The sequence below is a fragment of the Candoia aspera genome, chromosome 8 (genome assembly GCF_035149785.1).
Source record: "Candoia aspera isolate rCanAsp1 chromosome 8, rCanAsp1.hap2, whole genome shotgun sequence".
Classification (NCBI taxonomy): Eukaryota; Metazoa; Chordata; class Lepidosauria; order Squamata; family Boidae; genus Candoia; species Candoia aspera.
This window is the reverse complement of record NC_086160.1, coordinates 61,092,005-61,104,132: the sequence shown is the minus strand read 5'-3', so window position 1 is coordinate 61,104,132 and position 12,128 is coordinate 61,092,005. Positions and strand designations below refer to the sequence as shown.

The following is a 12,128-nucleotide window of genomic DNA, read 5'->3' as shown; positions in this document are numbered from 1 at the left end:
TACTTCTTTTCAGATTTTTCACCTGAGCATGACATTTTTGTTATAATAATAATTTCAAAAAGAGATGTACAAACCTCATATGCATTAATATTTCAAAGATTATTTTGTAAAATCCAGAATTAAGCTATACAAAGAAGAGTAAGACTGATTCTCAGTATTTAAACTGAGAGGAGTGAGTACATTTTTTTCTCCCATGATCATTGTTATTCATTGCAACAAAATGAAATTGGAAAGAAAATATGTTTGGGAAGATAACTACAGTGGAAGCAAACACTGATTTTGTAACACACTGTGAATGAAACCCTCCCCTGTCACAAGGATCTCATCGCCTTTCCGGTGTGTCAGTATATTCAGAGCAAACATTTAATTACTAACACCCTTCCCCAAAAAGAGAATTTGTGTAGTATAAAAGATCTTCCACATAATTCAGTCAGCTATAAGTCATAACATTGGGTAATTTGTAGGACTGAATAATTATCAGTACCAGATCTTTTATTGGAGAAGGAAGAAAGTCTATTGATTGTGATATAAATGAATATATCTTTGCAAGCATACCAAATGTAATAATTGCATGCAAAATGCAAGTATGTAATTAAATTTAGAAATTTGTACATAATGCTAATGATTAAATTAGCCTGTTCCCCCAAAACACTAATGTTACAGTTTATTAAAACCTCTAAAAAAATAATAAAACCTCAATAGATGTGTTCAAATCCTCACCTCATTGTAATTTTCAGTAACCTTTGCTCAGAATATTGAGTGTTGCTATAAATATGTGGCATAATCCAAGATTCATTATTGGTTACACTTTTCTAGTAAGAGGTTAGCTTTAGAGATTCTGTTCTGTAGGTTGAATATATAGTATACTGCAGATAGTCCTTATTTAGCAACCCAGTTGGGACCAGCAACTCAGCCTTTAAGTGAAGTGGTTGCTAAGTGAAAAATCATAACTGTGACTGCTTATGATTTTACACAGGACAATGCATACTAATTGACTGTAATGGTGAACACATGACTGAGAGAGACACCACAAAGGTCATAAATGTGGGCATTGGTTGCAAAGTTACTATTTCATCACCATCGTAACTTGAGCAGTTGCTGTCTGAGGCAGTCACTAAGCGAGGACTACCTGTAATGGAAAAGCTGTTGTGCATATTGTGCCACAGTATTACCCCAAAAATGCAACCAAAGGCAAATATGATCTTGAAATCATAACAACTGTTCTAGATCCTAGATATACTTTGTACTTACGCTAGCAATTGCTAAATGCTACTAGCAATTATTTTTCTTCTGGTAATGGTTCTTCAGACTCTAGCCAGGATTAAATAGCTCTTTCATTTAAAGGTCTAAAGTGAAAAATGCATTATTATACTATCAGAGCTGACTTAATGAATGCTAGAAAATATTTATACACACACACACACAATGAATTTATGCATGTTTGTGAAGCAACATATGCTCATAGTTTGTTCTCTTGATAGGTATAACTGCGCAATTAGCAGTCCAGAAGATCGTGGTCTGTTTCGCCGGATGAAACTTAATTATGCAATCTTTGATGAAGGTCATATGCTTAAAAATATGGGTTCTGTACGCTATCAACACCTGATGACAATTAATGTAAGTCACCAATTGTTTCTTTACTCTTGGCCCTTTTTCTCAATTATGACTTACATGTTCAAGGGTTACTAAATGTTAAATCATAAATAAAATGTTTTAATATATACTTTGTTTCTTGTTTTATAACATTAAATTGCAATCCTGTAAACAGTTACTGACTGAACTCTGTTAGTGGCCAGTTCTGTTAATATACAATATAATATTCAATATAATTCTGTTAATATACAGTTCTGAATTCTGTTAATATACAAGAGGATTTAGGACTAAATATATGAACTATAAAGCCATACATGGCACAGGACTGGCTTTCTCGCAGGACCATCTCTTCTTGTCATCTCTTCCTGCCCCACAAGGTTGCATAGAATAGACATACTCCAAGTTCCCTTTTTGAAACAATGCCACCTAATGTGACCTAAGAGGCATGCCTTCTCTGTTGCTGTACCTGCCCTTTGGAACAAACTCTCCCAGTGATGTGCCTGCATGTTTTTATCACCAGCCTCTGTTGTGCATTGATCGTTTTTTTTTTTTATTTTGTTGGGGTTTTGTTTGTTAGTTTTTACAACTTTTATTTAGTAAATGTTACTAAATGGTATTTATTGTTTTTAAACCTGTTTTCTCTTTTGTATGCATCCCAGAGTTACAAACTGTGAGATAGGTGGCTTTATGATATTTTTAAATAAAAAAATAACCATGCATACATAAGATTGTGATTAATTGGATAGTGAACTGTAGTAGCTATTATTTGTCAGATAACCAAAACAGTTGAGAATTTCATTGTATCGTTTTACTTCATTGACAGTTCAGTCAGTTGGTCATTTGTTTGTTTATTTATTTATTTAATTTCTATAGCCACCCATCTCAACAAGTGACTTTTATTTGCAACTTCCTGATCATTGTAAACATTGTAGGCCATTTTTAAAATGTGTAACTCTGTGATAATATTAAATTTCTCAACAGTGAGATGAAGCTCATACTACAATATTTTGGCAAAATGTTGGTGATTTCATTTTTCATCTACTAATCACTGCTTATTTATTTTTATGAAAACAGGCAAAAAATCGTTTGCTGCTAACTGGAACTCCTGTTCAAAATAATCTTTTAGAACTTATGTCCCTGTTGAATTTTGTAATGCCACATATGTTTAGTAGCAGCACCAGTGAAATTCGGAGGATATTTTCTTCTAAAGCAGTAAGCGTATTTTGTGTGTGTTTTTATTGTTCTGAAATGGAGATAAAATTATATGATTTTAATAATTGTATTGTGTTATTTTAATTTTGCATTGTAATTTAAAGATAATTCTAAAACATAATTCAGAAAAAATCATCATGCAATCTGCAAATTTGAAACTCTAGATATTGTTCTGTACATTTGAGTAATTATACTCATAACCACAATGAAGCTTGACATGCACATACTTTGGTTTAACAATGCTTTGTTTAACAAAAGATAATGGCTGGGTTCAAACATTGTATTAAATTTTATTGCTTAGCATGGAATTTGAACCAGGCTTTATTTTGGATCAAGGTATTCACATTAAGAAGAAATATATACCATTTCTGTTCATGTTAAAATAACTTGATTGACAGAATGAAATGCTCTTTAAGTTTTTGATTTTTTTTTCTTAGAAAGCATCTGAGGAGCATAGTGTGTATGAAAAGGAGAGAATTGCACATGCAAAGCAGATAATAAAACCGTTCATCTTGAGAAGAGTAAAAGAAGAGGTATGCCTTTATTCTGCAGTGAAAAATAGTTATTTGATATCAGGTTACCATAAATAAGCGTAACTTGCAGATTTGTATCTGTGGATCTGCATGTAAGCTTATCCTCCTAATACATAGAATTCTGGTCTTGGTCTGCCAGGTGCTGAAACAACTACCTCCCAAAAAGGATATTGTTGAGTGGTGTGAAATGTCTGAGAAACAGGAACAACTATACCAAGATCTTTTTAGCTGCCTGAAGAAATCTATTGATAGTCAAGGTATGAATGTATATAAATACTTCTCAGTTACTTATCTTCTGTAGTACAGAGCAAAACCACTGAGGTCTGTCTTTCTGGTTATCTCTGTAAAAAAGAGAGCACTTTTTACTGAACATGCTTGAAGCATGTGGATATGTTTCCTGATATACTGTTTCTGTTCACAGAAAAAAATTCTGAAATGGGCAATGTCATGATGCAGCTAAGAAAAATGGCTAATCATCCTCTCTTACATCGCCAATATTATACCTCTGAAAAACTTAAAGTTATGTCAAAGCTCATGCTCAAGGTAAGAAGTAGAATGAAATCTTTTTGATGCATTTTAGTTTTGTCATGAGGGGTGCGTGTGTGTGTGTTTTGTGCTTTTGAGTCAGTGTTGACTCCTGGTGACTGCCTGAACAAAACCCTGCAGTTTTTTTGGCAAGATTTCGTAAGGGGTTTTCCATTGCCTCCTTCCTAGGGCTGAGAGAGAGTGACTGGCCCAGGGTCACCCAGTTGCCTTAGGGGGGACTAGAAGTCAGTCTTCCAGTTTCTAACCACTACACCAATCTGGCTCTCTTGTCATGAGTAATTTTATATTTTTAGACAAATTGTCATAATTTCAAAATCAACTGAACAAGATTGGGAATACGTTTTAGAATGGAAGGTGGTTTTATATGATAAAATAAAAGTGTTCTGGTTTTCTAATTTGCCCAAAGTTATGACTGGATGAGAAACTGGAAAATGATCACACAAGATACATTTATCATGTTTGCTCACAATTTTAAGCCTGGCTTCAGTGCAATAGGCAGACACTGGTGGTAATGTCTCTCTCCCTGCATGAGCAAGAGAAATTCAGAAGGTTATTTATTTCGCTTTGCGTGGGCACCAATCTCACCAATGTGACTCTAGGCAGCTAACAAAAATTAAACTATAATATAAATGCAACGTATATTTAAAAAAAAATTAAAACACAATTTCCAGCTGACTGAAATATAGTGGCTGCCAAACACCATTCACCAATGGCATGGGCTCAATTGCTCTTCTGGCCATGATGCTTGTGAAATCAGCCAGATTTTCAAGGCTTTCAGTAAGGTGAGCAGAGCTGAAGCAGGTGATCCTCAGGAGGTAGTCTTCTAGAATGTAGGCACAACTGTGGAAAGGGCATGCTTCCTGGGTCCTGCTAGATGACAATCCCTAATAGATGGTATGGGAGAAAACATGGAGAAGGAAATCCCTCAAATACTCTGGTCTCATGCCACGCAGGGCTTTGTAGGTAATTACAAGCACCTTGAACTGCACCCATAAACAAACTGGAAGCCAGTGAAGCTCACAGAGCAAAGATGTAATGTGGGCAAAGTGAGACATCCATAATTGTCTGCACTGCTGCATTCTGGACCAATTGAAGCTTCCAAATGTTCTTCAAGGGCAGCACCATATAGAGCACATTACAGTAATCTACTCATTAGTTGACAAAAGCATGAGTAAACCCAGCACGGTGCCTCCTGATCCAGGAACGGGCTTAATTGGTACACAACACAAAGCAGTGCAAAGGCCCCCCTGGTCACAGCTGCCATCTGCTCTTCAAACAGGAGCCGTGAGTCCAGGAGGATCCCCAAATTGCATACCTGTTCTGTCTGGAGTAGTGGAACCCCATCCAGAACTAAGGATGGAAAATCACCAGATTCAGAAGGCCCAAACATCCAAAGCCACTCCATCTTGCTAGAGTTGAGCCGAAGCCTGTTCATCCCCATCCAGACCCCTGCTGCTTCCAGGCACTGAGACAGAGCCTCCACAGCATCACTTGGCCAGGCCATGCCATGGCAGAGATACACAGCTGAGTATTGATGACTATTGATGATACCATTGAATAACCTCACCCAGCAGCTTCACATAGATATACAACAGGAGTGGGAGAGAGTTGAGCCCTGAGGCACCCCATATAAGAGAGGCTGTGGGTTAGACCTCTCCCGTCCATCAAGAGCGACTGGAACCAACCCCAGAGAAACACTGTATAACACTGTACCCCCAACATCTAAACCCCAGAGCTGGCCCAGAAAGATACTATGCTTGATTGTATTGAAAGTCATTGAGAGATCAAGGATGGATGCACTATCCCCATCCCCATCCCTCCAGAGGTCATCCACAAGTGTGGCTAATGTGGTTTCAGTCCCATACCCTGGCCTGAAGCGTGACTTGAAGGGGTCAAGATACAGGTAGTCCTTGCTTAATGGCCACAAGTGGGACTGGCAACTCACTAAGCAACACAGTCATTGAGCAAGACATCATGTGGCTATGATGGACTTATGACCTCACTTCTGCTGTGGTCGTTAAGTGAATCACCCATGGTCTAAGCGAGATGTTACATGACCACAACTTGCAGTTTTACTGCTGGCTTCTCTATTGACTCTGCTTGTCGGAAGCCAGCTTTGAAGCACACAAATGACAATCACGTGACCGCGGGATGCTGCGACAGTTGTAAACGCCTGCCGGTTGTGATGTGCCCCAATCTCAATCACATGATTGAGGGGATGGTGTGAGTCTTAAGTGCGAGGGCTGGTCTTAAACTCACTTTTTCAGTGCCGTTGTAACTTTGAATGGTCACTAAACAGGGCAGTTATTAAGGTTTACCTGTAATCCACTTCAGCCAGGGCCCTCTGAAGCTGCAAGGCAACCATCTTCTCAACAATCTTCCCAAAAAGGGGGATGTTGGAAACAGTGTGAAAGTTACCTAAAATGATCGGGTCTAGGGAACTGCCTCCTCTCTTAAGGATGCCTCCTCTCTCACGCATAGTACTTTCACTGCATGGCTTGCATTGTTCTGAGATGTTTACATTTTGATTTTCGTATTAATCTATAGAATAACAGAAAGTTGTCTCAACCTTTCGCTTCTCATCAGTAATCCCAATGAAAATCTTCTGTGAATGTAATTGGCAATTAAAAGAGAAAAGTTAATTGATGCCAGATATGAGAAATAATTCTGGAAAAGTTAACAGTGTTAACATTTAAGATTGCACAAAACAGTTTTATAATAAATGGGAGTGTGGGATAAAATAAATTACAGGACAGTAGGTGTATATTGCATGTTAATACTATTCATTTTTAAATAACTGTAAGGTTTTTTGTTGTTATTTTAGGAGCCTACACACTGTGAAGCAAACCCAGATCTTATTTTCGAAGATATGTGTGTGATGACTGATTATGAACTGCATTTGCTTTGTAAACAGTATGCAAATATTCAGGACTTCAAACTTGAAATGGATCTAATTTTGGATTCTGGAAAATTTAGGACGCTTGCACGCATTTTATCGGATTTTAGAGAAAAGGTTTGCCCTACATACCAATATCTTTCAGTATACTCACTGTATAAATAAATGAGCTGATTTCAGTTGTGAACCATACTGACAGAAACACCTTTTAGAAAACCATAGGCATATTGGGCTAAAAATGTGGGAAGCTCTCTTCAAATTCCTGACAGTAAGGTCCTTTGAAAACAAAATAGATACAACATTAGCCAGGGCTAAAAGTCAGCAGTTGCTTATGAACTCATCTCCCCTCTCAATACCCTTTATCTAGGTTTGTCATTAACCATGGCTAAAATTCCTGCCTGCTCACAATTTACCCGTGGGTAGTGTAACATGTGCATAGGGACTCTTCACCAGGTAGGTCCCTCAAATGTTTGTGTGAAAAATAGTATATTTGGTAGAAGGGTATAATGTGATTAACCCCTAAGTGAGTTTTTATTACAAACTTTATAATGTAAACAAATAGGCCTGTTACAGCTGCCTTAGTTAGGAGAGAGAGGCTTCTCATGACATTAAAAAAAATAAAATAGAGGGAGATCATTTGGAGACAGCTAATTGTTGGTTATAGAACTGATGGCCAAGGGAAATGAGGTTCAGAGCTAAGGTGGAAGGTAGTTTTCTAATCTTTATGATAACCTTTTTGAAGAAGACTTAAATACTGGCTTTAGTCACTGGGGAGAGAAGGAAATCATAATTTGAGTTAGTGGGAAGGCTTCAAGCAGGTAGCAGTGACCAGAGTTTGAAAGCTTCAAATAGAGGCCTAATCAGAGGAAGTTCAGTGAGCAGTCCTTAAAACAACTAGATTGTTTTTGAAGCCTAAAGCAGTTGGGTGCTGTACAGTGTATATTCAAAAGTGGAGATGAAGGTAATCTAATTTCAGGAAAGGCTACTGAGAATTTACTTTACTTGGAAAGAATCTATTGAAAGTTAGGAACTAAGTGTTTTTATTCCTGTAGAAAAACATTTTAATTTTGTTTTCCTAATGAGTTGTCTCTCACAGCAGTGTCAAACCCATGCCAGTACCATGGGATTTGCTGCTGAGTTTCTGTATGATAACAATGTATTTATAGTGTTTGAGAATTTATAGCTCTTCACAAAATAACATGAGGGGGAGTTCAATGGACCAAACTCCAAAGTTTTAAAGAGAAAGCAGATGTATCATTCTTTTGAAGAAAAGACAGCATGCATATGTGACAAAAATGGAGATACCTGTTCAAGTAACTTGTAGTAATTTGCTACTTGAGTACTCCCAATATGGAAACATAAAATCTTGTGAAAATATGGAACTGGGCTTACATATATCCACTTAAGTTTGGTATTTATATTCAGATCTTTTTCTAGTTTACGTAGCAGAATCAACTTGATCCTAAGATATTAGACTGTTCCTTTGTTTTATTAGCAGTGTATTATGGTTGCTTCCCATAGTTTTGCTTATGTCCTAATATATTACAACTCTGTAGTAATTAATTCTTATTAGCCACTGCTTATACATAGATTACAGCCAACAAAGACAGATACACTGTTCATTTTGTGATTAAGTGAAGCTATCACATGGGCTTTTTTGTCTCCTTGGAAACAATAGACTACTCTAGTTTGGCTTTCAGCTTAATATACATGTTGGAACACCACAGATGTTTGAATCCTGGCTTTTAAGTGCATAGCTTAATTATAAAATCAGCCTATAGGCCTAAACCAACTTTTTATATTTGTGTACTTCTCTTTCTGATGTAAGCAGGAGCTTTTCCTTAAATTAACTATGCTCCTTTGTCCATTAGGGTGACAGAGTTGTCTTGTTTAGCCAATTTACCATGATGCTGGACATCTTAGAAGTTCTCTTGAAACATGAGCAACATCGCTATCTTAGACTGGATGGAAAGACACAGATCTCTGATAGGTAAGAACATATGTGCTTTATGAGATTTCCTTTATATATGCCTTGATGCTGTACTCAACAACTGAGCAGGTGTGTGCACCAACCTATTGAATATAGTATGACCAATTTGTAAGGTACAGAATTTAAAAAAAGAGTTGCATGCCGATGAATGCTTTGGTTTTTCTTTCTTTTTTAATAGGATACATCTGATAGATGAATTCAATTCAGATATGGGTATATTTGTTTTCTTGCTTTCAACTAAAGCTGGGGGACTTGGGATTAATTTGACCTCAGCCAACGTAGTCATTCTCCATGATATTGACTGCAATCCTTACAATGACAAACAGGCTGAAGACAGATGCCACAGAGTTGGACAAACTAGGTATGGATTGATGAGACAACTTTCACAACTTTATAAAGTGCTGATTTTATTATGGCAAATTTGGTATGCTGGCATGGATACCTTGGTGGGAGATAAAACTTTAAGCAGCTCTAAAATATTCATTCTCTCTCCTTCCTTTTTTAACACTGACCATAGTTACAAGAAGTATTTGTCCATACATCCAGGTTATCTTCACACTGTTGCCTAGCAACAACACTCATGTATCTCACAGAAGCTAAAATTGATTTTATATTTCTAGTGTCAGCCAGTACAACAGCTTGTTGTTTTTGCTGCTGTTACTGCTTAACTGTTTGAGGCCAAACCAAAGTTTCACTTCATTGAAATTAGAGATAGCTCCCACACAAGAACAGATACAAAGGCAGACTTCAGGCCACTGGTTAAAATAATTCCTTATTTGGTGAAACATTTTTAGTGGTCCACATGTGAATGTAGGAATTGCCAGTCTTAAAATTGTTTTGCAATTTTCGTCTGATATTCTGCATGTATGGTGCATGCATATGAGAGATGGGACTGCATGTATGATACATGCATGCATCACGGTTCTAATCCCCAGTTGCTACTGTCACTTTGTGTGTGTGTGTGTGTGTGTGTGTGTGAGATGAGTCATTCATACATTTCTGAAAAAATAAACAAGCTTTGTTTTCTATAAAACTATGCCAGATGAAAAATAATACACTAAAAATAATATGTGATTAAATTACAAATGCTGTTTTACATAATTATATGAATAAATATTTGATGCGGTTTGGTTTTTGTTTTGTTTAGAGAAGTGAAAGTTATCAGGCTTATAAGTAAAGGGACCATAGAAGAATCCATGCTCAAAATCAGCCAGCAGAAATTAAAATTAGAGCAAGACATGACAGCAGCAGATACAGGTGAGTACTTGCAGTATACTTTTGAGTATGCTAAAAATATAGAGTCCACAATTACGTGAGGTAGAAAAAAAATAGTATTTTTAAAACTAAAGGAATATGGACATAATAAGCATATCGTCAGATCTACTGTTGCTTTTGTATCGTCAGCTAAGTCATATAACAAACTGCAGTTGGACAAAAAATTAATTTAACAATTTTTCAGTACAAACCGCTGTTATAATGGCTACTAAAACCTGGTACCTGGTGAAGTCCCTATATACTTCTCCTACGTAGGTACTTTTTAAAAAAAATATTCTGAAAAATGTCTCCTAAAAATAATGTATGAAGAAATACATTAGCATAATCAAACAAATAGCATACAACTATTTAGAATAAATGTTCAGACCTGTGAAATCAGTCTAAGGTCAGCTCAATGTGTATTGCATTATACTATATATTCAGAATATGGAGTCCTATATTTTGTAGATAAAAGTGTTTGTTCCAGCATGTATATTTTTTCTTTTAAAAAGAAAGACATTTAGGGACCATGTGGGCTGAAAAGCTAGAATGTAGCATTTACTGTTTTTATGTTTTATACAATTTCTTGGCAAGTTTCTTCTTTTGACCAAGTGGCTAAGATTCTCTACTCCTTGATCAAAATCCAGTTTTACTCTTATATGTTTGTTTACAATGTAAAGAATCATACAACTTTTTATGATCCAAGTTAGCAGTTCTTTTTCATAGACCTCATTGTTATGCTGCCTACTGAACTATTTAATAGACTTCGAAAAGCAGTTTGTAAAGCAGGACGCAAAGGCATATATCAAAGTAAAAATTGGTTATGCACAGTACTTAATGTGCCCAAAGTAACTTTGGGATACGAGCTTTGGCTTTGTTGGCTTGCTCAAACACTTGCAGAAGAACCTGGGTTCCAGTTTATCAACCTATGCTAGTTACTGATTGGCTCACAGCTAATTCAATCAGAATAGTAACTGTTCTGATTAATCAGAATAGTAACTGTTGTGCAAAACCTAGAGTCTCAGTTGGAAAACATAGATTAAATTGTACCAGTGCTTTGCAAATAAACGTCCAAGGAAATTTTGCATTCCATTGTTTTAAAATTAAAATATTCCATTGGGATATTTCTTATGTTCAGTTAGGAGGTTGCAGAAAGAATATTTTAATTGCATTGATTGTAACTATTAAGTTGAATGAAATACTCTTTGCACATGAAAATCTGACATATTCCTTTAATTCTACAGGAGAAGAGGGAGCCATTCCAGCAGATATAGCAACACTATTAAAAACATCATTAGGACTCTAATACTAATATAAAGAAAAGTGATGTAGATTTTTTTTTTTATTTGAGGGAAAAAATGTGGTGCTTCAAGAACTTTTTGTTATTAAATACATTTGTATGAACATTTATAGCTTTTTAAAAAATTCTTGTTGTATTGGTCATGGCATAGCATTTTTCCCACTACCGGTACTCAAATTAAAAATGTACAGCTGCCACAAAAATGTAGTGCATAAAATGCCATCCGAACTATCTTACCAAGGCAGTTTTTAATAGGGACCCTAGTTTTAACAGACCTGCTAATGCTTAAAATTGTTGCATATTTTTGTAATTATTTCTACCTCCAAATATATATATAGAATCTGTCTATTTCACTGGATATGTGGTTTTTTTACATGTGCCTTATTTGAAATGCCCATATTTGTTGTCTCTTGGCTTGTTTTCATTTGAAGTACTGTAATGTTTTATATCAGATTGTTCACATAATAAAAAAATTAACCTTAATGAATTATGTTTTGTTAAATGGTTATTTTAACTACAGAAGAGGGAAAGAGAAATTCAAGCTCTTCACATTTGTTTTCTTTTAACTATGATAGCTTTACATTAAGGCCTTCTTAGTAGTGACCATGATGTTTTAGAATTTTTCTCCAAACTTTACTGGCCTTTGTGTGGAACAAAAGCTTTTGTTTTTCGTTTTTCCCCTCCACAAATAGAACATTAAGTTTTGGGTTTTTTTAAAAAAAATCCTATACCATTGTGCATTTGCTTGATTCCTTTTTAATTGTCATATTAGTTAAGAGATTTTTGTTTATTTAATTTACAGAA

At 35.9% G+C, this 12,128-nt stretch overlaps 1 protein-coding gene across 3 annotated transcripts in view; it reads left to right on the top strand.

Annotated features, from left to right (window-relative positions):
- Positions 1-11,807, top strand: part of SMARCAD1 (SWI/SNF-related, matrix-associated actin-dependent regulator of chromatin, subfamily a, containing DEAD/H box 1) — a 49,916-nt gene extending 38,109 nt beyond the window's left edge. The window contains exons 15-24 of one of the 3 annotated variants that reach the window (XM_063309620.1): positions 1,482-1,617; positions 2,668-2,805; positions 3,243-3,338; positions 3,478-3,595; positions 3,760-3,881; positions 6,709-6,897; positions 8,652-8,770; positions 8,949-9,131; positions 9,918-10,027; positions 11,269-11,807. In XM_063309620.1, the coding sequence (XP_063165690.1) occupies positions 1,482-1,617; positions 2,668-2,805; positions 3,243-3,338; positions 3,478-3,595; positions 3,760-3,881; positions 6,709-6,897; positions 8,652-8,770; positions 8,949-9,131; positions 9,918-10,027; positions 11,269-11,330 (1,273 nt within the window). In that variant the 3' untranslated portion in view covers positions 11,331-11,807. Of the gene's footprint in view, positions 1-1,481; positions 1,618-2,667; positions 2,806-3,242; positions 3,339-3,477; positions 3,596-3,759; positions 3,882-5,163; positions 5,404-6,708; positions 6,898-7,147; positions 7,234-8,651; positions 8,771-8,948; positions 9,132-9,917; positions 10,028-11,268 lie in introns of those variants that run through there. The other 2 variants (XR_010068383.1, XM_063309621.1) reach the window with 2 other exon arrangements.
- The last annotated feature ends 321 nt before the right edge of the window (positions 11,808-12,128 follow it).